Raw genomic sequence first — 25,079 nt, 5'->3', positions numbered from 1 at the left:
ATGAAAACACTGGGTTTTGGAGAGACCAAGTAAATGTAGACCTATCACATTTAGTTAAGCGCATTACAACCAAGTAACACTAAATTTTAATAATCACTCCTGCTTAATGTAGGGTAGCAACAAGTGCCCAGCATAGTAGTTGGTTGAGCAATGGGGATGGGGAAGACATTGTCAGATGTTTTAAAGGTTCAGCTGTTTACAGTCATTCAGGGAATTTACTATTGTTTTTTGAGCAAAGAAAGATATCCACTGCAGAAAAAATGTTATGTATCTAGCAATAAGGAAACAAAATATGACAGCCCAGCCATTCCTCCCCATGGTAAATATTCCACCCACAGCAGAACACAATTCCTTTCTGCTTGAAATGGGCAATATATGCCTTCTGAACTTTTCTCTAGTCTCTAGGGTTAGCAAACATTAAACTAAACACCTCCTATCAAACTGCAATTCAAATATGACCCCAAGGTAGAAAACATAAAACACTGAACTTTTTCAATATAAATTCTTGAGCTGAAGGCCAACTTCATCCAAAATGCATGTCTCCTTTAATGATGGATGAATCAGCCCAGGTCCGATTTACAGAGGATTTGGCAAACCTTGTTTGAAACCTGGCTAACCCTCTGAAGTCTATGGGATAGCGGCACATTTTTTTGTTAATTCTAGTCATTTTTATGGGCTAATAGACAAACTCCTGTCAAAAAAGCATTGTAAGCTGGGCACTGCCATTGGCAAATGTACCAATGCAAAAACGTTTGAGGGTAAAAATGACAATACACAAAAGCAAATCAGAAAAAAAACAGTAACATTGTGTTGTCATCACTGCTTTTTAAAAAAACAAAATCAAGCCCCCAATAAAAAAGATGGTATGACATAGTGTGTCACAATAATGTCATCTGCCCCACTTCTAATAACCCCCCCACAGTAGTATCTTCTGCCCCCCCCCCACAGTAGTGTCCTTTGCCCCCTTTCACATCATCCCCCCAGCAATGTACCCAGTAATGTACTCTGCCCCCATGTACTGTTCTCTGCCCCCACACATTAGTGTCCTCTGCCCTCCCCCAAAGTAGTGCCCCCTGCCCCCCCACACACTAGTGTCCTCTGCCCCCACACAGTAGTGTCTTCCGACCCCCCCCCCACACACAGCAGTATCCTCTGCCCCTACCCCCTCCACACAGTAATGTCCTCTGCCCCCCCACAGTAGTGTCATCTGCCCCCACACACAGTAGTGTCCTCTGCCCCCCATAGCAGTGTCCTGTGCCCCCCAATGCAGTGTCCTCTGCCCCCACATAGCAGTTTCCTCTGCACCCCCCCAGTAGTGTCCTCTTCCCCCGCACACACAGTAGTGTCCTTTGCCCCACCATAGCAGTATCCTGTGCCCCCCCCCATAGTGTCCTCTGCTCCCCTATAGCACTCTCCTTTGCATCACCCCCCGATAGCAGTGTCATGTGCCCCCCCACACACAGTAGTGTCCTCTGCCCCCCATAGTAATGTGCTGTGCCCCCGATGCAGTGTCCTCTGTTCTCTGCCCCCACATAGCAGTTTCCTCTGCACCCCCCAGTAATGTCCTCTGCCCCTTCCACACACAGTAGTGTCCTCTTCCCCCCATAGCAGTGTCCTGTACCCCCCAATGCAGTCTCCTCTGTCCTCTGCCCCAACATAGCAGTTTCCTCTGCACCCCCCCAGTAGTGTCCTCTGCCCCTCCATTGCACTGCCCTTTGCATCCCCCCACCAAAGTAGTGTAATCTGCCCCCCCACATACAGACAGTAGTTTCCTTTGCCCCCGATAGCAGTGTCCTGTACCCCCCCCCCCAAGCAGTGTCCTCTGCCCCCCATAGCACTGTCCTCTGCATCCTACCACCACTGTAGTGTCCCCTGCCCCTCCACACACACAATTGTGTCCTCTGTCCACAGGAGCAGTGTCCTGTGCCCTCCCAAAACAGTGTCCTCTGCCCCCCCATAGCAGTGTCCTCTGCACCCCACCACAGTAGTGATGTTCTCTGAATCCCCCACAGTAGTGTCCTCTGAACCCCCCCACAGTAGTGTCCTCCGAACCCCCCCCACAGTAGTGTCCTCTGCCCCCACATAGCACTGTCCTCTGCATCCTCCCTACCACAGTAGTGTCCTCTTCCCCCTTCCTCCCACAGTAGACTTCTATGCCCACCCAAAGAAGTGTCCTCTTCATGACACACCGATGTTTGTAGGTAGCGCTTTCCTACCTAACATTGGCTGTACATCAGAGCGGAGTAAGAGGCACAGTGCTGGATGGAGGGCAGGAGTACAGGAGCTGCCAGAGTTAACTTTTCATGTTAACAAGCTGATGATTGGTTGCTAGGGCTGTCTAGCAACCAATCACCTGCTGGTTAACTTGCAAAGTTAACTAAAGCAACTCCTGTATTCCTGCCCTCTATCCAGCACTGTTTTGCCTCTCACTCTACTCTGCTATTAACCACTTCGGCTCTCACACCTGTTTACCCCCTATGGACCAGACCATATTTCACATTTCTGCTATGTGTCTGTTCATGAGTCTATAACTTTGTAATTACTTATGATAAAGAATTGATACATATATTGTTTTTTTTGGGGACAAACGGAGCTTCCTCGTGACTCTAAAGTCCTCTGAATTTCTTAAAAAATGTATTTGCATTTTAAGGGGAAAAGGAGTAAACATCTGAAAAACAATATTTTTTCAAGTTTGATCAGTAATGTTTTGTACACAAGTACCATTAATGTGAGGAAAACATTAATTCTATTCTGCTGCTTGTTCTATTTACTGCAATATTAAAATTACATTTTTGGTACAAAGCATGTTAAAGTTATTTACAAAAGAAATAATGTTGTTTTTTTTTGTATACATTTAATTTTTCTCATAATGCATCAGTAATTTAGGGCTCTTACTGATTTAAAATAAAACAGATATACCCTAAACCACATATTTTTAACGGTAAATCCTTAAAGATAACAATGTATATATATATATGTGCTTTTTAAAAAAAAATTTCCAGCAAATAATTTAAAATAAAAACACGGAACAGGAGATGAAACTGTTAAATAGTGATTATACAGATTTAAATAACAGGGTTATGTATTAATAAAAAAGAGCATGTCCTGGTTAATTAAGAGTTAATTCCCTGTGCACACAATAAAAACTTTCCTCTGTCAGCTGCAGATCTCTCACTCAAATCTGTATGACAGGGAATGCAGGAAATAAAATAACTATGTTATTTGTTTGTTTTTGTGTTGGCTTAAAATGTTACATTGAATTCTAACTGAGATTGTCTGTCAGAGTGATCTTTCAGTGAGGAAGGCATCTGACTAACTCCCAGTCATAGGATCTCACAGGCTGTGCACAGTAGCTGAACAGAAGGCGTAAGAAAAGATAAGATAGTGCAAGGCGTACAAGACACGTCCTGTGTACAGAGGAAAGGGTTTTATGGATGTTTGTAAGACACCCAAGGTAGGTAACTGGTTAAAAGGAGAGCGGTGGAGGCTGGGGGGAAGCATCGGCAAAGCTATGTTCGTGATCTACCTCTTAGCTTCCCATGATCGACAGAGAGATCGTGATCGATGGGTTGCCGACCCCAGACATAAGGAGTACCCCACGTCGGTACAATCATATAGAAATTGACCAGTAGTTTTCTGTGGCTGTCCATATTCTTGCTGATGCAAAACTATCCTGACACTGGACAATTTCTATCAAGCTTTTTTCAAGAATTAGGTGGCCACAGATGTAGCAGTGTGAAACTGGACATTTTTAATGAGACAGAATTGGTCAAAATATAATAGAGAGGTATTTTACCAATACTGATACTAAGAATTAAGGAACGCAAATGCCACAGCAGTGTAAAAATCCCCACCAGCGGAACAATTTCATATAGCAAGGCCTGGATTTACTTGATACAAGAAGCACAAGATGGGGCTAAAGCCCCATCTTGTGTTCTAAAGCCTTGAACACACGATCGGATTGTTGGCCAACAAAACCGTGGGCGTTGGCCCAAACTTGTCTTGCATACACATGGCACACAATTGTTGGCCAAAAATCACGAACGTAGTGACGTACTACATGGCTTTTCAGCTCTTTAGCGCCACCCTTTGGGCTCCTTCTGCTAATTTCATGTTAGTAGAAGTTTGGTGAGTGCTGATTCATTTCGCGCTTTTCATTTTGTGCTTTTCAGTTTGTTTCTGAATGGCCGTTTGTCAACCAGACATGTTGTGGAATCGGAGGAGATAACGTGTTATTTATTATTGGCCTTGGAGTTATTGCTTTGACCTTTTTTTGGTTGAATAATGATTTGATTTGGTATATTTTCTATATTTTTGGATGCATAGAATGCACTTTTTGGTTAAGTTCTATTGGCAGATAGCATATCTAATTTTATTTGTTTTCTTTTTTTAATAATAAAAAAATGTGGAGAATAATACTTGGCTATGTGTTTTACTTCAAAAGACAGTTTGGGAGTAGGCAGTTACTTTAAAAAAAATACAATGTAAAATTGGCAAGGGACACCAACATAGATGTATCGTTGATCTTAAAAAGTATGGGATAATGCTGTTGTGGTAACTTGCCCAAAAAAAAAAAAAAAATATTATTATTCTTGATATCATTAGAAAAAAAAAGCCTTTGAAAATTCCTTTGCAATAACTCCATCAGTATCACCAGCTTCATTATTATCCCATTAAAGAAGAAGAGAATGTGTGCTGCATTTCAAGATTTCATTTCCTTGCTTCTGAGCATGCGTGTTTGTACTTTGGACTTTTGTTGGACAGTTTTAATCACAGATAATAGGCCAAAATGTACTAAAGACGAAGGGCACAGGCAGGTAGTTTACTACAAGAATTAAGAGATCATTGATGATAGAGTAATGCAGAATTGCCTAGCTACAGGACAATTTTAAATAGCAAGGCTGGCCCCAAATTTACTAGAGACAAAGCACAGGCTGGGGTATCGCTGTAAGAATTAGGATATTGCAGGGGAAACATCAGTATACAATTGGCCAGCAACAGGACAGTTTGAATTAGGAATAACTGGCTTAACCAGTGTATGCCTAACTTTATTTATCAATGGGGATAAAGGCTTGTGGGGAATGTGATTGATATAAAGTGATGTGGTTTAGGCTCACATAGTTCTTGCATGTTTTTTTGATAATGCAACAGTGGACAGTGAACAAAAGACAGCTCGAAGAGGAGCTGATCAATAACAAGCGAATGTTTTGAAACTTAATAAAAGGCTCTATTAACATAAAATATAAAAGTAAAATAATTGAAAACCCGCCAAAAAATGCCACCACTAAAAAGAAAAGCCTGTAAAAAAATAATGAGAAAAAAAATTGTTTATCTTAAAATCAGGGTTCTTTCAACATACAATAAAAAACAATATACCCCAAAATAACTGAAAACTCCAAAAAGACACTGCTGAAACAAAAGCACATTTTTTAAAGGGAAGCCTTGCAGCAAAAGAAAAAAAAAACAGTAGCAGCGAACCCATGCCTCACTCATAGAAGAGGATTTACTAAAACTGGTGAACACAGAATCTTGTGCAGCTGCGCATAGTAACCAATCAGCATCCAGGTTTTATTGTCAAAGCTTATTTGAACAAGCTGAAGTTATAAGCTGATTGGTTACTATGCACAGCTGCACCCGATTCTGTTTGCACCTGTTTTAGTAGATCTCCCCCATAGCCTTTAATCTGGATGAAATGTGATAGGGTTTAAGGTGTATCCACAGTGCAAACATTTATTTAATTTTAAATATTATATATATAGAGAAGGGAAGTTTTGGAACCTCTATTAGGTTATTACTGCTGCCTTTGTTTCCACCCTTTTTATTTGTCCTGGTGATCATTCATTATGGCTGAGACAGGAAGTGCTGGGAAATCCAAAACGTACAATTTTCATCAGAAAAGGACGTGAGGGAGAATCGTCCAATAGGACAACTGTTTCTGTGAAAACTCCTGAAGAGAAAGTTTCCATTTACTTTGGATTGATATACTTTATTTCCCAAAAGCAATGAGCTTGTTATTACTGGACTCTTGAGTTTATACTAGGCTCAGCTCTTTTCAGGTTTTTTGACCCAGTCAGTAGAGCAGAAAATAATTCTACTGTTTCTGATAAAACAGAAACTTACAGTAAATAATAATTGATTTTACTTAGTAGAAAAGAAACATTGCACACAAGATTATCCTAAATTGCAACTTGTGGTTAAACAGCAGATATTTACAGTTTTATAACCACTTAAAGCTGAATAAAACCCAAAAAAACAAAAACGTATCATATTGCAGATTATTCATTTTTACAGAGAAACCAAAGTATCCAATAACAAAACTGCATACATGTAGGCTTTTTATTGCAGAAGAGACATGCAATGTCTCTTCTGCAATAAAATAAACCTACTTGCCAGCCTGCTTTCAGTCTTCTTTATAATATACACTGAGCTGCTCATGCACAGCTCCGTTTACATTCTAGTACAGATCCTGTGTGCCGGGATAACTGATCTCATGCACACATGCAGGAGTGACATCATCTTGTGCCAGCCAATGAAGACGACCACATCCCAGCACCCGGAAGAAGCAGGGTAGAAGATGCCAGTGTAGGCTAAAGGAGAGGTAAGTATTGTTAACTTTAGATCTGCTTGAAATGTGGTGGCTGCATTTGTTTTCTTTTTTAAGCTTCTTTTCACTATATGTTCACTTGTTGATCTGGCCAGGAAGTCTGTTGTTATTCAACTTTCATTAAACAGATCAAGCTATTCAGCAAAAGTGGCAGTTATAGGGTTAGCAAACTATTTAACACTGACAGGGGTACTTAGGATGGTTACATGTTATTAATTGATGTAAAACCTTTATTCCAAAAGGAACTAAAAAACTAAGCTCAATCTCAGTTTTTATGGGCGCCACAAAAATAAGCAGGGCAATAACTTACCATCAGGATATAGAAATTTTACAGAAAGATCTGAACAAAATAATGGAGTGGGCAACTACATGGCAAATGAGGTTTAATGTGGAGAAATGTAAAATAATACACTTGGCGGCTAAGAACATAAACACAAACTACCCACTGAGGTGAGAACCTCTGGGGGTCCTAGTAGAAGATAGATTGTGCAATATCATGCAATGTCAAGCTGCAGCTACCAAAGCCAGCAGAATATTAGCATGCATAAAAGGGGATATACTCCAGAGATAAAACTATAATCCTGCCACTTTATAAAACTTTGGTCCGGCCCCATCTCGAGTATTCCTTCCAGTTCTGGTCACCAGTCCTTAAAAAAGATGTGCTGGAGCTGGAGAAAGTGCAAAGAAGGGCAAAAAACTAATAAGGGCACTGGAGGACCTCAATTACGAGGAGCGACTACAAGCACTAAGTTTATTCTTGCTGGAGAAGAGTTGCTTGCGAGGGGACAAGATAGCCATTTACAAATACCTCAATGGTGATCCCAGCATAGGTAAAAAGCTATTAAGTCTCAGGGGGTGTCAGAAGAAGCAGTTTAACCATAAGCTGCGCAGGGGGTCATTCACTATCAGGGCGGTAAGAATGTGAAACTCTCTTCCACAATCGGTGGTGTCAGCGGGGAGTATTGATGTTTTTAAAAGACTCTTGGGCGTGCATCTTAACCACTTGCCGACTGGCTCACAGCGATATACATCGGCAGAATGGCATGGACAGGCATATTAATGTACCTGTATGTTGCCCTTTAAGATGCAGCATTGTGGGCGCATGCGTGCTGCGAGCTTCATGAGTGTGATCGTGGGTCCCGCGGACTCGCTGGCCGCGGGGATACCTGTGATTGTCTCACGGAGAGGAAGAAGCGGAAATGCTGATGTGAACAAGCATTTTCCTATTCCTCCCAGTGACACTGACACTGATCACAGCTCCCTGTGATCGGGAGTGGAGATCAGTGTCATGTCACACGTAGCCTATCCCCCCTACAGTTAGAACACATTTCTAGGACACACTTAACCCCTTCAGTGCCCCCTCCTGGTTAACCCCTTCACTGCCAGTCACATTTACACAGTAATCAATGCATTTTTAATTGCACTGATCACTGTATAAATGTGAATGGTCCCAAAATAGCGCCAAAAGTGTCCGATCTGTCCGCCATAATGTCGCAGTCACGATAAAAATCGCGGATCGCCGCCATTACTAGTAATAAAAAAAAATTGTTAATAAAAATGCAAAAAAACTATCCCCTATTTTGTAGACGCTATAACTTTTGCGCAAACCAATCAATAAACACTTATTGTGATTTTTTTTACCAAAAATATGTAGAAGAATACGTATCGGCCTAAACTGAGGAAAAAACATGTTTTTTTATATATTTTTTGGGAATATTTATTATAGCAAAAAGTAAAAAACAATGCGTTTTTTTTCTAAATTGTCGCTCTTTTTTTGTTTATAGCGCAAAAAATAAAAACCACAGAGGCGATCAAATACCACCAAAAGAAAGCTCTATTTGTGGGGAAAAAAATTTTGTTTGGGAGCCATGTCGCACGACCGTGCAATTGTCAGTTAAAGCGATGCAGTGCCGAATCGCAAAAATTGCTCTGGTCTTTGGCCAGCCAAATGGTCCGGGGCTGAAGTGGTTAAAGAACATAATATACAGGGATATGAGAAATGATTATCAACACAGACACTAGTACACCTACACAGGTTGAACTGGATGAACTATTGACTTTATTCAACCTTACCTAATATGTAACTATGTAACTATATACTGTACCGGCTTAAAAATTGTTAGCTGGAGTTCAATTTTAATTCATTAGTCAAGTCCATCTTAATCTTCTAGTAAACCTAACACTTCTCTCTCTCTCCAGATTGATGATGCTGCTATACAAAGGTGTCTCCATTGCTCCAGAAGGGAGACACCACCCTAAGACAGGAAGTGTGTCACTGGCTGAGTCACCAGGTGCAAATGAAGAAAATGTGCCTTAAAAAGTAAGCTAATGCAGCTGCCACATTTAAGGATTGGTAGGTTGCAATTACATTTTTGCATTTGGGTTTACTACCAGTTTAATGACAAAGGTAAAACAAGATTAAAAATGTGTATCTGTGTGAATTTTACCTTGTTTTTTTGGGGGTCAAAGTAGTCTTGATATGGTGGTAAATTTGGATATCTCCTTTTTTTTATTATCAAAAGTGACCCCAAAAAATGTATTTTTTTTTAAACTTTAGCTCTATATTTCTTGCCATTTCTTGCTATTACCATTGCCATGACCCACCACCATTCTGTCTGCAGAGAGGGCAATTAATCTGAATCCAGTTGTCAGGTATCACACATATATTACAGACAATTTACAGAGTGAAACTGCACTATAAACTCCACAATACCAACATAATAAATATCCATTTTTTATTAATTTTGTTTATAATCCTACCCAAAACACTGGCACCCAATAAACTGACAGATCACACATGCTGCACCCCACACACTACAAAGATAATAAATATTACACCTCTTTTATATCCTACCAAAAATTCACACTATCACTGGCATTGACATGAGCGCTGATACAAACGCCAACGCTATGGGGTTGATTTACTAAAGGCAAATCAACTGTGCACTTTGCAAAATGCAGTTGCATTCTGCAAGAGCAGTTGCTCCGGTGCTTAGTAAATGAACAGAAGCTCTGCTGACTTCCACTATCTAATCATATGCAAGCAAAAATGCATTTCTTTAAATTTTCCTTGCACGTGATTGGGTATTCTTGGCAAAGTGAAGTTTTACCTCATTTACTAAGCTCTGGAGCAACTGCACGTGCAGGGTGCAACTGCACTTTGCAAAGTGCACAGTCTATTTGCCTTTATTAAATCAACCCTTATAGGCACATGATTACACGCACATGAAACCCCTCTCACTAGCACGGAAATAAATACAACAATTTTTTTTTCTTAAAACACACTGACACTGACACTGATACTAATGTTGACACTGTTGGTACTAATACAAATTTAGAATAGGCACTGATCTAATAATTTTAACTTTATTATTATTTATTCATTTATCTAGTACTTTATTGTCATTTTTTACCACTTTATTTACTGTTTTGAGCCAGCCTCCTCCACTGAATTTCTAAAGGCTAGGTTCACAATGCTGTAATAAGATTTTGATATGACTTATAGTGCCATTATGTAGTGCTACTTGGATGCAACTTTGATAAGGTTTGTATATTCTATGTGGCCAAAATTGCACTGGAATCGCACCAAAGTAGTAGTGATGCTGAGTCACCGTTAAACAGGCACCATGGAAATTATGTGATTTCTGTTGTCATGCGATTCTGTGTGACTCAAGTTGCATCTGAAATCACACATGTGTAAACCAGGCCTTAGGGCTCATTCACACCATGTCAGTCAAGCTGCATTTATCTGTATAGAATAGATCAATGCTGGGGCAACACAAGGGCACATTGAAAATAAGTTTTTTGTGACTCTTCAATAATGTTAAAAAAAATCGGAAAAAGTAAAAAGGGCAATGCGTTGTAACAGCGCATTACAATGCCTCTTACTTTTCCAACGCAACTTACACCAGTGCGCACATCTTTTAGTGTATCAACTGGTGGGAACAAGCCCTTACACCTTCATCTGTGAGGAGAAAGAGATGTAATGGGGTTGATATGCTTGGCAAAGAATACCCAATAGCTTGCACGGAAAGTAAAAAAAAAAATGTTTTTGCTTGCAAATGACTGCATAATGGATGTCTACAAAGATTCAGCTTATTCACTAAACAAAGGGAAAACAACCTTACAAAGTGAAAATTTCCTTGCACAGTAAACAGCATTTTGCCTTTAGTAAATCAACCCCAATGCATCTGTTTCTCCTCACAGATAAGGGAGTAAGGCCCCGTTGACATCTAGTGTTTTGGAATCTCAGGCAGAATTGCTGCTGCAATCACGGCAGACTGCATCGTGCGAAGTTTGTTGTCCCAAAAGAAGCACAAGCTTCTTTTGGGCGACAAGCTTTGCACAATGCGGTTTGCCACAATTGCAGCATGATTTATTTCATGACAATCACAGCAAAACCGCACAGCGTTTAGGTGCCATTAAAAATGAATGGCATCCAAACACGCATGGTGTGTGTTTTGTCACTACTACTGAAGGGCAATTTAAGATCGCGGGTGGAATTGTAGCAATTCTGCCCGAGATCCCAAAACAGCAAATGTGAATCGGGCCTAGGGAATAGAGTGGAGGCTTCCTAAACAAGTGATCATTCTGAATGGCTATCATAGTGATCATGACATTGGGAGCCCCTCCTAACAGCTTCTGATCATTAGTCCGAGACCAAGAGCTGTCAGTGACAGCTTGGCTCAATGCTGGGTACGCATGATTTAGCCAAGAAAAACAGATATGCAAAAATGTGGCAGCAGAGCATATGGCCCAGCCTGTGCTGACACATATATGCGTACAGCCGTCAATAAAGTGTTAATGTATGTTAATGCTCCTAAACTGTAATAACAGTATTGCCCCCTCTCCCCTCTACATTAAAGGCCGTACAGCTGGGACAAGTGAGCTGGAGAAAGCAGCCAAGCAGCCACTGCAGAAAAAGATAAAAGCAAATGTATAAGGAAAGCAAAGAAATTTACAAAAACTGGGCTTGTTTCGTTTCGAGAAAAGGTGACTTTACAAATTAGGAAATGTCAAAGATGAACATAAAGATTTAGCAAATAAATGAAGATATCAGTTGCATATCGAGAAAAAAAGATTTTACTGTGTAAAGGTACTCTTTATGGATGAGTCAGGCTTTGGAAGGTCTTATTGCAGTACATGTTGTGCAAGTAACTTAATATATAAAATAAGCAGTGCAATTTAGCTGCCCAAGGCATTCATCATTGATGGGATTTCTGTACAGGTTTAGGAAACGACCTCCTTATGGCACCAGTGATGATAACATCAATAACAGTCATTAAAAATACTTTAGTGTTCCTACAAAGAGGGCACATACCTACATATCTTTTTATTCCTTTCTGGCAGGCTTTATTTACTATATATTATATGATGTGTATAGCTAACGTGGGATCCGCCCCTGAAGTGGCTCTCCTTTCCACGATCCCTAGGTCCATCTCGAAGATCAAAAAAGGTATCCTGAAACATTGTCTCATGGCTGCACATGTGGCCATTTCTTGGCACTGGAAAACATCAGCCCCACCACAAGTTTTAGAGTGGACCCAGATCCTTAATGACATAATAGTAACATAAGACATTAGTGGCTGAGGACAGTGTTGACCCTGAAAAGATTTGCTCGCTTTGAGCATGTTGGTGAACCCACAAGGAGATTGATTGTTTTCTTACCCTTACTTCATTGTGAGCTCCCTAACATCGCTGCACTCATTTAATCAGAGGATTACTGAGAACCATATTGAATCAAATGTGTTTTCTCTCTCTGTGATTGTTTCTCAAGATTTATCATCTTTACACTGCAGGGGACACTCCTTCTTACCCTTCCCCACTCTGTCCCACCTTCCTATAGACCTTACCCCCCATTCTTGTTTGTGATTGTAATTCTTGTGCTATATATTTGACATGTTTAAATGTTAAGCAAGACGCTTTTTGATCATACTTTATATTGTACTTGAACAAAACTTTGAATAAAAGATATTTGAATTAAAACTACCGAAGAGTTTTTTACCTAAGCATAGAATCATTATATTTTGATACCTGGAACTGATCTGACTTTTTTTTTTTTGGAGGTTTTGTCTATCCAGGGAATATCCAAATGCCTATTGGGGGGATCAGGAAGAAATGTTTTCCCCCCGCTGGATGCAAATTGGATCATGCTTTATTGAGGTTTTTTTTTTGCCTTCCTCTGGATCAACTGTGGGTATAGGATAGTAGAGGTGCGCATCTTCAGTGATCTCACGATTTGATTCGATTACGATTATCATAGGAACGATTCGATTCCATTCCATTCCGCGATGCATCACGATGCATCACGATTACTGCTGATAGTTTTCATCAACATATTCAAGCATTCAGAACTGAAGGATGGAAGGATGGAGGAGTCTGGGGATAGTGAAGGAGAAATTCATGAATAGGAAAGGAAGGATGGAGGAGTCTGGGGATAGGGAAGGAGAAATCCATGAATAGGAAGGATGGAGGAGTCTGGGGATAGGGAAGGAGGAATCCATGAATAGGAAAGGAAGGATGGAGGAGTCTGGAGATAGGAACTAAAGGATGGAAGTGTCCAGGGATAGAAAAAATGAAGGATGGAGGTCAAGGGATAAGAATTGAAAGACGGTGAAATCCATGGATAGAGGATGAAAGAGTCTGGAGATAGAGAAGGAGGAACCCATGAATAAGCAAGAAAGGATTGAAGAATTCCATGAATAGGAATGGAAGGCTGGAAGAGTCCAGGAATATTGTTCAATAGAGGAGTCTGGGGGGAGGGGTGATAGAAACTGAAGGATGGAGGGGTCCAGAGATGAGAATGGATGGGACCTCAGATTGTTCAGGGTTGCATGAATGGGGTAGGAGACTGAATGGAGGTGGGTGGTTGAGGGTGGTGGGAATTGGTTTGAATAGGGAGGTGGAAGAGGAATGGGCCAGGAGCCATGTCCATCTGATGTGGAGTTTCAGTGATCTGGGGTTAGTAATAGTGATCGGGAGCATTTTGAGACATATAGGGGGGTTGAGCGAGAGACAGTGGCAATTGAGGGAGGAGGAATAGGTTGTGGAGGACATCAGGCAGTTTGACAGCCAGCTGGGGAACATGCTGTCATATCTGCATTAAAAAATAAAATAAAGTAGGCACTGTATGATTAGTTAGCAGCTAGCACGCGGTGAATATACAACCAACTACCCAGGGCCCTCTCCTCCTCCCCAACCACCTTCTCCTTCTCCAAATGGCCACCCAGGGGCCCTCTCCTTCTCCAAATGACCACCCAGGGGCCCTCTCCTTCTCCAAATGGCCACCCAGGGGCCCTCTCCTTCTCCCTTAGCCACCCAGGGGCCCTCTCCTTCTCCCTTAGCCACCCAGGAGCCCTCTCCTTCTCTCCCAGCCACCCAGGGGCCCTCTCCCCTAGCCACACAGTGGCCCTCTCCTTCTCCCTTTAGCCACCCAGGGGTCCTCTCCTTCTCCCCCTGCCACCCAGGGGTCCTCTCCTTCTCCCCCTGCAACCCAGTTGTCCTCTTCTTCCCCCCTGCCACTCAGGGGTCCTCTCCTTCTCTCCCTGCCACTCAGGGGTCCTCTCTTTCTCCCCCTGCCACTCAGGGGTCCTCTCCTTCTCCACCTGCCACTCAGGGGTCCTCTCCTTCTCCCCCTCATTTCACTCAGGGGTCCTCTCCTTCTCCCCCTGCCACCCAGGGGTCCTCTCCTTCTCCCCCTGCCACCCAGGGGTCCTCTCCTCCCCCTGCCACTCAAGGGTCCTCTCCTTCTCCCCCTGCCACTCAGGGGTCCTCTCCTTCTCCCCCTGCCACTCTGGGGTCCTCTCCTTCCCCTGCCACCCAGGGGTCCTCTCCTTCTCCCCCTGCCACCCAGGGGTCCTCTCCTTCTCCCCCGCCACTCAAGGGTCCTCTCCTTCTCCCCCTGTCACTCAGGGGTCCTCTCCTTCTCCCCCTGCCACTCAAGAGTCCTCTCCTTCTCCCCCTGCCACTTAGGGGTCTTCTCCTTCTCCCCCTGCCACTCAGGGGTCATCTCTTCCTCCACCAACCATCCTGGGGCCCCTCACCACCTTTCCTCAGTATATGTGATCAGGCTGCAGTTAGGGGCATGGTTACCTGCATGTTCCCAGGCCAGTGCAGAGATCTCCTCCCGGGAGAAGGTGTACTGTGCACTTATCAGCCCCATGTCCTTGGATCAGAGCCAGCAGGATCCCGATCACTGCCACCAGTGTGGCGGCCCTCAAAGCCTAAGATTCCGAATAGCCCATCACGGCAGAGTGAGCTGACAGACCGAGCAGCTTCCTACTGATGCAGGGACACGCCCACCACCCGACTCCTTCACATCCTCAGTGTCCTCCCCGCGGCCCCCTCATCTGCCTCTGACGCTCTACCCGCCTATCCTCCAGCCATCCTCCACGGTCATACCTCTGGCTATGAAACCCGCGGCCGCCCTAAACACTTCTGGTGTCTTGGCTCTGCTCTCTTCCCCGGAGCTCCATGCTCCACAAGCCCGGCCGCCACCACTCTCATCAGTTGCAGCACCAGCATGGACAGGCTGAGCAGCCCTTCAGCTCTGGCCCTCCATGTACCCACAAACGTGTGCGCACAGTGCGGCTCCTCACAGCCAATACAATAAATGTGACAAGGGGAGGAGCCGCGATGACGTCAGCACACATCGCGATTCGGGTGCTCTCTGCATCGATGCAGAATCGTGCAAGGCCGAATCGCGATGCATTGATGCGCCGATTATATTCAGCAGCCCTATAGGATAGTGTATATGCAGGTTTTCTATGTGTTTATGTGTTTTTTTCTGTGTTGGTTGAACTGGATGGGCTTGTGTTTTTTTTTCAACCAGATTAACTATGCAACTATTAAAACTGGTAGTGTGTTTGAAAGGTTGAACTTGATGTCTACAGGTCTTTTATTGAAACTAGTTAAAGAATAATTAAATCCTCCCCAAACAAAACATTTAAATACACTGTGTCCCCATTAGATGCATTTCTAGGATAAATAAAAACAATTCAACTTAACTTTTGTTCTTCTAAACACCATGCATTGTGCAGATCCACTTCAGTCTCTTTGAAGGCTTCTACTATTTGCACCCATGCCATAGACACAGGTGCACTGCTCACCTCAATGACTTGGCCACCAAGTGTGCTTTTGGGAGCTTATGTCAATTACTGGGGCTGTGGGTGGTGCTGAAATTGTAAATGAGCTATCAGTCTGTACATGCTGGCTGTGTATCAGCACGTACAGCTTGTAGTCCACAGTACAACCTAAAGGGACAATGGGGGTTAATTACTAAAGGCAACTCCACTTTGCACTACAAGTGCAAACTACAAGTGCAAAGCACACTTGAAATTGCTCTGAAAGTGCACTTGGAAATGCAGTCACTTAAGTGCACTTGGAAATGCAGTCACTGTAGATCCGAGGGGGATATGCAATGAAAATAAAAAACAGCATTTTAGCTTGCACATGACTGGATAATAAAATCAGTATAGCTTCCCCTCATTTCAGATCTACCCCTCAGATTTACAGCGACTGCACTTCCAACTGCACTTTCAGTGCAATTTCAAGTGCACTTTGCACTTGTAGTTTGCGCTTGTAGTGCAAAGTGGATTTGCCTTTCGTAAATAACCCCCATTGTGTCAGTTCAGGATACATTGTCACCCTAGGTCAAGAAGTTACAGAACTGGCAGGAAAACCATGTAGAAAAAAAGGCAAATAGAAGGATTAAAATTAAAAGAATAACAATGCTGAAACAAGTGGAGGGTAAGCTATTATGTTATAAATATGTTTTTTTGAATGTTTAGGTGTACACGTAAACTAAACATTCCTATTGTACATATCCCAGAGGATGTTTGCTAGCCACACAATAGTTTCTTCTTTAACTGTATTTGCTTAAATTGTGTTACTAGTTCCAATATAACAAGAAAAGAGGCTTCAGTCTCTTTCAGACTTATTCAATAAGGCTGTGCAAAGAACAAATTAACAGGTGAAATTGCAGTAGCCTATAGAAACCAATATGAATCTAGTTAACTGTAATTGAAAATGATTTCTGAGCAGCTAGAGTTACTGAACTTTGTTCTCTGTACAGTCTATTGAAGTTTGAGGAACATAGAAATATAGCCAAAGCAGTTTCTACCTGCCAATGGAACAAACAGCCCAATAAAACTGTTCTCAGTAGACTTCATCATCCTTGTTTAACAAGCTTGTTCATGCTGCAGATCTGGCTACAGCTCACCAATCACAGTACTGAGTTCAATAGAGAAAATCTTGAAAAGATAGTAAATTCCCCAATATATTTGAGAGAAAAAATAAATATAGGTACAATATTTCAAAGTGCAAGGATTTAAATCTTCACTGATTCATTGTATAAAGTTTGTAGTTTAAGTTATACTTTTTACTGACTAACTTAAATTATTAAGGATACAAGCTTCTCCTTACATCCCTAGCTTTCTTTAGATCCCTTTCTTTAGTTTTATGCAATTCTCCCAAATTAAGGCTTCTAAGGGGTTCTGAAAGTTTGCAATTTAAATAAAGTGAGTTAGTCAATAAAAGGTATCTCTTAAAATACAAACTTTCTGTATTGTTCCATGGCTAACATAGTGCAAGCATCCCTTACTGTTAACTCATTGTACAAACACTCCTACCAAGCATTTACATTTTTTGCATTAAAACGAACTCTGAGAACATGACTCTGCGTAGTAACTTAAACGATCGCCATGGCATTAATTTTCCGCAGTTGGTTGTCTAATTAGCGAAATCATCAGTGGTCTCCAAACTGCGACCCTGGGGCCAGATGTGACTCTTTGACTGCCTTTTTTCGGCCTTGAGGCATTATTCGTGACACTGATGCCAACAATGGGACACTATTCCTTCCACTGACATCAATGATAGGGCATAATTACTTCCACTGTCAACAAAAACTGACACCAAATATTTCTCTCCCAACACCAAAGATGGGGTATTGTTTACTCCCACCGGGCACAGTCTGGCCCCCCTAAAGTCTGAAGGACTGAAACTGGCCCTTTCTTTAGAAAGTTTGAAGACTCCTGATCTAAATTCCTATATACCTAGATTTGGTTGCACCTTTATTTGTGGAATGGCAATTCATATGATGCTGAAAAAAGTTCAGTGGTTACCGCCTTTTTCCAACTCTACTAAAGCAGGTGGGGGGGGGGGGGGTGCACATCACAGGGTCATGTATAAGAAGCTGCAGTATAAGTAGAAAGCACTATAAAAGGCCCTATAAATGTAGCTGCTATGGATTTTTTTTTTTTTTTTTTATAAAACTCAGTTGTGGTTTTCACACAGCTGATAAAGTTGCTGGATTATAGCATTGGCTGTTAAATTATTTTTAATACATGTTGTCCTAGGGCCTTGGCTAAACCTTTGGCTAATAAACACACTCATTCAACCACTGACCCGCAAAGTAGATGTTGACATTAGATAGCTTATTATTGATTGATATATTATTAGACAATATATCAAACTATTGGACATCTTTGCCATCGCTGTGTTTTAAATAAAGTTGTGAACAGATTTTCTAGGTTTTCAAAAGGTGAAAAGAGTAAAAAGAAGCTTTTATTTATTTGGACTGAGTAATGTGAACACAATGTGAAATTCATTAAACTATATTCTTGCCTGAACTTATAAAATGGCTCAAGATTGAAGTTGAGTGACTTGAGTTAAATGTCTAAAATAAAACATTAGCCTATGACAACACAGTGCTGGTATTTGTATGTAAACTGTTTTACAATGTGATGAAATTGTAATTTGTGCACTTCTTTTCCTGGCTCTGAAAGCGAACATTATTTTTTAAGATTGCTGCTGAAATTACAGATGATGCCTTACTTTTCTATCTATCATGACCTAGAGATTTTTCTTCTAAATATCCTATTTGGTGCCAGTTATTTTGCTACCAGCACTGTGCCAGTATAAAAAAACTGCAATCCTATTCTACAAAGATTGGAATCTATGTATTACACATGTGTGTCCATAACAATTTTTGTTACAAGCACACAGCTGGAGGGTAGCATATAAACTTAAACATGCACAAGTTGCTGTGCCAGTTTCAAATAATAAATATGTATATGGATTTGAAAATTTTACAAATACATTTTTTATAGACCCCCACCAGACACACACGAAAACCCCTTTTCTTTTGTTCTCTATTTGGAGTTGCATTTTTTCATTTCCCATGATACAATACTGGAAACTTGTGTAAAAAAACATTTATAGGTAAAAAAGTTTGTAAAATATAAAATAATAATTTAAAGATCTTCCTACCGGGATCGAGGAATGTTTTCTGTGCTTTCTCTCCACCAAACATCTGACAGCATTGCTTCAGGATTTGATCTCTTTCCATATCTGATGAGCCAAAAACAGAACAATCACACTAAAGTAGTAATAAAAAACAAAACAAAAAAAAAACAATTGCAGGTATATAATCATGTTATGGTATTATTATTAAATTTTATTTGTAACCCTTGCAGTAATACAATAGAGAAGAAAAGCAGCTACAAAATGTCACACTCACTTATACGCATGCTGAGCTGCATTGTCTTAGCCATGTAATTAAATGGCAGTCATGTAGCTGAAGATAATAATTATAACATTTTGTCACACACTGAAGCCACAAATGAACCAACCTCCAAGAGAACTGCAAAAAATACAAGTTTCAGGCTATAATTTTTCACTCACATGAGAAAATGAATTATATAGAATAAAAAAAAAGAATTTGATGCAATAATGTCCATGGTTATAAAACAAGACATGCATACCTAACCTCACATAATTCATAGAATTAACTTGATTTTATCCAGAATCATGTAGAGGTCACATTAGCTTACATAACTCTTCACATTATTAAAGAAATACAATTGGGAATCAAGTGAATATGATCTATATGTGGTAATAATTATCAAATATTATTTATATTATTAATCTCCATATACAAAATAAAGTAGCTATGGTAAGTTTCATAGTTTTGTTGGAATTGGCACTAAAACATCATACAAAATGTGAACACGCTGTAGATAATCTATAAGACATGTGAAACATTTATAATATGCGTCATTTAAACTTTCTCATAACATAAGCTGTTAATCCAGATAATACCCAATGCAAGAATCGTATATCTTTCACAAAAGTAAATTATATAAACAATTTAATGTGAACTCTATTAAAAAATGCAATGGGGGAAAATGGAAGCCAGTACATTGTAGAGCATATAGCATGAAGAATCATGTTATAGTTTGTTACAGCAATAAGAAATAAAAAAGCAATAAGAAAGCCTTGCATGTCTATGTAAAAATAGTTGGGGAACAGTATGAATACTTGAACATTGATAGGGCTGATTTACTAAAAGAGCTGGAATGTCCAAACAAAAAAGAGTAAACATTCATTTTAATTACACAATCATGTAAAAGATAAAACTCTTGCATCTAATTCACCTGCACATGACTGACTTCAAGTGGATCTCTTGAAGTGTAAACATTCTCAACTCCTTTAGTAAATCAGCCTGTCTTCACTGATCTGGAGACCTCAGACCAAGACACTTAATTCACTTCAAAGCCTTTAAAGATTCATGTCACATCCTTCTCTTTGACAAGTCATTTTCTGACTAATGTTTCAAATTAAGACACAGACTTCTTAATAATATATGACATTTGTGTGTGCCATTTTCTTACTGGCTGATATCACGCGGATTGTTCATGGTTATGGTTGTGGATGATTAATTAATGCATTCATATTGTTGCTCTGTTTGCAGCAACACAGTTGTGTAAATTTTTTCTTTAAAAAGGCATTTTAACTATACCACATTATTTCTGGTTTCCACAAAATATTGCAAAGCAATTTGTGCATGCTAAAAGCATAACAAAAGACTATAAGCTTAATTTGCAAAGCTAACACATTAGGATAGGGATCCGTATTTTTTAAAAGTGACAGTTATTTTCAGCTGAGACCAATGAGATTTCAAGTTTGCAGTCACATGGCTAAAAAGAAAAACAAAAAGAAAAAGATTCTTATCATTGTGTTAAAGCTTTGTGAATTAAGCCTTGTGTGTTCAGAGAATATGTTTTCCTTAGTAAAGCTGCATTCACTTCAGTGCAGTGGATGTTTAAAATGATCACAGGTTCACCTGGATAATTGAAAAAATGTTTTCCTTTAGTAAGTCACCCCATATGTATCATCAGAACATTTACCTACACATGTCTGGCAAAAACATAATTTCAGAAGTTACATGGGGAACTCAGTTTATTTTCAGTGTGTGCATTTATTTAAGCCAAATAGCAAATTAAAAAAGATGTCTACCAATCAATAGTGATCAATATCTACATTGGACTATAGTCAACTGAAATCTGCTGGTTGTTATGGATTTCTTTCACTGGTACAAATTGTCACTTGCATTCATGCTGCAGGACCAAATAAATTGCCAACATACCCATCCATACTGTACCTGGAAGCATGGTGTGGTGTGCTTGGCAACTCTGTAGCGGTTATGTTCAAACACATTTCAAACACTATTTATAACAATACTGAACTAAAATATTTTGTTAAGAGGTCAACTGAATAAACTTTATTATGGTCAACTGCGTTATTTAGCTTCAAGCAAGAGTGCCAGGACACCACCATGTATGGTTGCTCTTGGTCAGCACTAACTTCACTTATAGGTTTTCTACGTTCACCTGTTATAATCTACTAAGGTGCTTTCAGTTTCTTAACTACCTTTCTGAATTATCCTTACTCAGATGTCTTTTGAGTTTGTGTCTGTAAATTCAACTGGGTGTTAAATGCCCTGGGGACCTATTACTGTCTATTAGAGTTGCTCTGTCATCCTCTTTCGCATTGTGATGGCTCTCTTGCATATTAGAAAAAAAAGGCTTAGTTTTAAGCTGGGTATGATTTTTTCTTACACGTTCAGTGCTCTCGGGCAGTTCTGACTTTCCACTGCATGCCATTTGCTTCTGAATATTTTTAATCAACTCCTCTAACAGCGTTCTTTGGGCACTGTGTCACAATGCATAAATCTCTGTTGCCTTGCCTCAACTCTTCACACTAATCAGTTTAGAATTCCCAAAAAACAAATCACAGTGAGAGTTGGTTCACTCACATGAACTGAGATTCTAGTCATAAAATCAAAAAACTTGCTATTGCCATCAGGTATTCAATCCAGTAAATTAAACAACTAAAGTGCATCTATTTGAGATATGTACAACTTATTAAGATGTTATTACATGGAAAGAAAGGAAAATTTGCACTAAATTTAAACAATTGGTTTGTCGGTTCATGGGATAACTGGCTGCTTTTAATTTGGACAACCTATTACATTTTTTTAGCATGGTTGGTTTCCTTTTTTTGGAATAAATTAAAAGGGTGCTGCAAAAACACAATACTGCACAAAGTGCAGTAGCCCATGGCCACCAATCATAGTTCACCTCTCCTCTGTACTTAGAACAATACATAGTAATTATATAGCAATTAGAACAATGAAAATGAGTTAATGAATGCATGCTGTGGGTAAGTACACATTGCTTTCTAACCTTTTTTTAAATAAGTCTGCCTATATTTGGAACTATGTTACTTATATATATTGGCTTTCTTTAATATTCATAATTGTAGAGGTTTTATATTACAAATACCCAACTATATCTGCTTGAGAATAAAAACTATCCTATTGATGACAAAATATTGCCTACTCTTTTGCTTGTCTGAGAAGGATTCCTAAAAGCCATGATTTTATCATTCCACATCTGTGAAACTGTGTTACCAAACTTTCCACAACTTAATTGCTGCAATAAAGATGGACCTCATGGTGGTTTTAATTAATATGCTTTACAATTAACTGATGAGCCAACTGAACTGCAGATTTGAAGGAGTTTTCTTTTTTTTTTTGTTAAAGCTTGACTCCAACATGCTCACCATGTTCAGAACATACTAGGTCATACTGAAGTACACAGTGCAAGGAGCTATGATGTGCAATAACCCATAGAAGCAAATCAGAAATCAGCTTTTTTCCCATTAATACTAAGGAAAGCTCATTGCTGTGAGTTTTTGCATATTTTGCATTATAAAATTAATTTGATATTGGTAAACCTAAAAAGAAAATGCTAGATATATTGTTGGGTATCAACAGAATACTTGGGGGTTGATTTACTAAAGCAAATAGGCTGTTTCCTTTGCCAGAGAAGTTGCATTTTGCATCTTCCCCAGAGCTTAGTGAATGTGGTGCAATTTCACTTTGCAAAGAATATCCAATTATGTGCAAGGAACATAAAATAAACAGCATTTTTGCTTGCATTTAATTGGATGGTAGACATCAGCAGAGTCTCACCTCATTCACTAAGCACTGATGAAAATTCCCTTGCAAAGTGCAACTTCCCTTGTAAAGTGATCTATTAAATCAACCCCTTGGACTCAACCTGAATTGACTTAAAATCACATGGTCTATCTCTCTATTCCAAAACTGAATGAACTTCAATCTCACCTTTGTCTTGTTATGAGGTTTATATAATGCCTCAGTGCTGAGTAGTATTTGGCCATATCTTCTGCTGGTGCATCCTCTCCTGGATTGTCTGGTTTTGATGGGTACGCCTCCGCAAATGTTCCCAAGCAGATCAGCAAGGATAGACATATAGTCAGCACAGACATCCACAATCGCATGCTTCCCTGCATCTGAATAAAAACAGCAGGAGCAGCATTAATATCTATAAAACAAAACAATCATTCATCTGCAGCAGTAAAAACTATTTTTGTTATATATAGTTATATGTTTTTTTATAAATCATATTTATACTGCTAAATTTCATTCATTAAGTATACTACCACTATATTCAACTCAAGAGTCCATGTTAAATGGACAGAATGTTCTCCTAAGACCATAAAATTACCAACATATCACATTTCAAGATACAGAAGCTACCCTATAGACGCAGGCCAAGGTAAGGATGCATTGGGATGGATTTATTAAAACTGGAGAGTGCAAAATCTGATGCAGCTCTGCCTAGAAACAATCAGCTTCCAGGTTTTATTGTAAAAGTTTAATTGAACAAGCTGAAGTTAGAAGCTGATTGGCTACCATGCACAGCTGCACCAGATTCTGAGTGCTCTGGTTTTAGTAAATCAACCCCTTAAAAAAAAAGAGGCAGTTAGTTTCAGTTAAAATAAATACGATTTCAAATTTACAGTCACATGCCTACAAATAAAGCTCATATTAAATCTTTGCAAATTGAGCCTTATGTGTGTTTTTATATACAAATAAACACATGTGTGTGTGTTTGTGTGTGTGTGTGTATTTGGTTGTGTGTGTGTGTTTGGGGTGGGGTGGGTGTTAATAATCTATTTGATGTACAGTATATACATGTATAATTATCTTTAAGTGCAGCTTACTTACTGTATTGCCAGATACTAAAAGTTCTTCTAAACCACTAAATACACTTTCAGGGTTTACTTTGGCACTTCTGGTTAGTGGGAATTTTGTCCTGACAACTTTGGCAATGCTTTACCTTAACAATACAAGCTTTCCATAAACACACCTATACAAACTTCACTTAAAAGCACTTAAAAAAATATTTAAGTTTAAAAAGCTGCACTGTACTATTGATAAAATTTTTGGCTGCTGAAATAATATACAATACAATAGCAATATTTTGTTGCATTTTGTCTATCTGGGTAAATATGCAGCAGCTTGGAGTATGCTTGGTGTATAGGGTTAAAGACTTCAGATTCACAAGCTGCAAGGATAACTCTATTTTTCCGATGAAAGTTAGTAGAAAAGGAATGAAATGGAACTGATGTGCGGGAGATGTTGAAGTAACGGAGTGTGGGATGCATTTCAGCACCAAGGACAGCTCCACAGCGCTGTATATTGCAATGCAGCTGAAAATCACTGAGCAGTGTACTTACATCGTCTGTAAATATCTTCTCTTTTCTTCTTAGTCTCCTTGCTTGCTTTCTCTGCCAACCTTCTTTTGTCTCAGTTAATTGAAAGTGGCGTTAGTCTTCTCTATTTCGTAGCCTCTGTACGCCGGCTTGTGCGGCTCTCTGCCATGCTGCGCCTTTTCTAGTCTTTCCCGTGTAGGCGGGGCTACAGCGCTGCTGTAATCGTGACTGCAAACCAGCGGTCTCCTCCCTCCTATGAGTAGCATCCGCGTCACCGACCTGGCAGACGCTGATGGTGTGGAAAAAAAGAAAAAAAGAATGGGCACGTAACATTTTTTTTGTATTGTTTTAGATTTTAATATAAGATAAGACCGTTAACTAGAACTATATTAAATAGACCCAATAGTGACACAAGAGACCTCAGCAGAAAGCATACCTCCTTGGTTAAAATTGCTTTAACTTTTTGTAACATAATTTTAATGGACGGCTAAAAGACTTTCAAGTCCCCCCCCCCCCCCCCCCTCCTGTTTTTGGTCATTAGCATATCATGCAGTCACAGAGGGTGAAAACCTATTATAGCTGCAAATCTCACACAAACTTACACATAGTGCAT

General features: G+C 39.9%; 1 protein-coding gene across 3 annotated transcripts in view; it reads right to left on the bottom strand.

Annotated features, from left to right (window-relative positions):
- Positions 1-24,661, bottom strand: part of NPY (neuropeptide Y) — a 44,120-nt gene extending 19,459 nt beyond the window's left edge. Inside the window, exons 1-3 of one of the 3 annotated variants that reach the window (XM_073630108.1) lie at positions 24,491-24,661; positions 23,073-23,260; positions 18,872-18,952 (exon numbers count right to left, since the gene is read on the bottom strand). In XM_073630108.1, coding sequence (XP_073486209.1) covers positions 18,872-18,952; positions 23,073-23,260 — 269 coding nt within the window. In that variant the 5' untranslated portion in view covers positions 24,491-24,661. Of the gene's footprint in view, positions 1-18,867; positions 18,953-23,072; positions 23,261-24,490 lie in introns of those variants that run through there. The other 2 variants (XM_073630109.1, XM_073630110.1) reach the window with 2 other exon arrangements.
- Positions 24,662-25,079: the final 418 nt, after the last annotated feature.

The sequence above is a fragment of the Aquarana catesbeiana genome, linkage group LG05 (assembly GCF_042186555.1).
Source record: "Aquarana catesbeiana isolate 2022-GZ linkage group LG05, ASM4218655v1, whole genome shotgun sequence".
In the NCBI taxonomy this organism is placed as follows: Eukaryota; Metazoa; Chordata; class Amphibia; order Anura; family Ranidae; genus Aquarana; species Aquarana catesbeiana.
The sequence above is the reverse complement of the archived record's forward strand: the minus strand, read 5'-3'. Positions and strand labels throughout refer to the sequence as shown.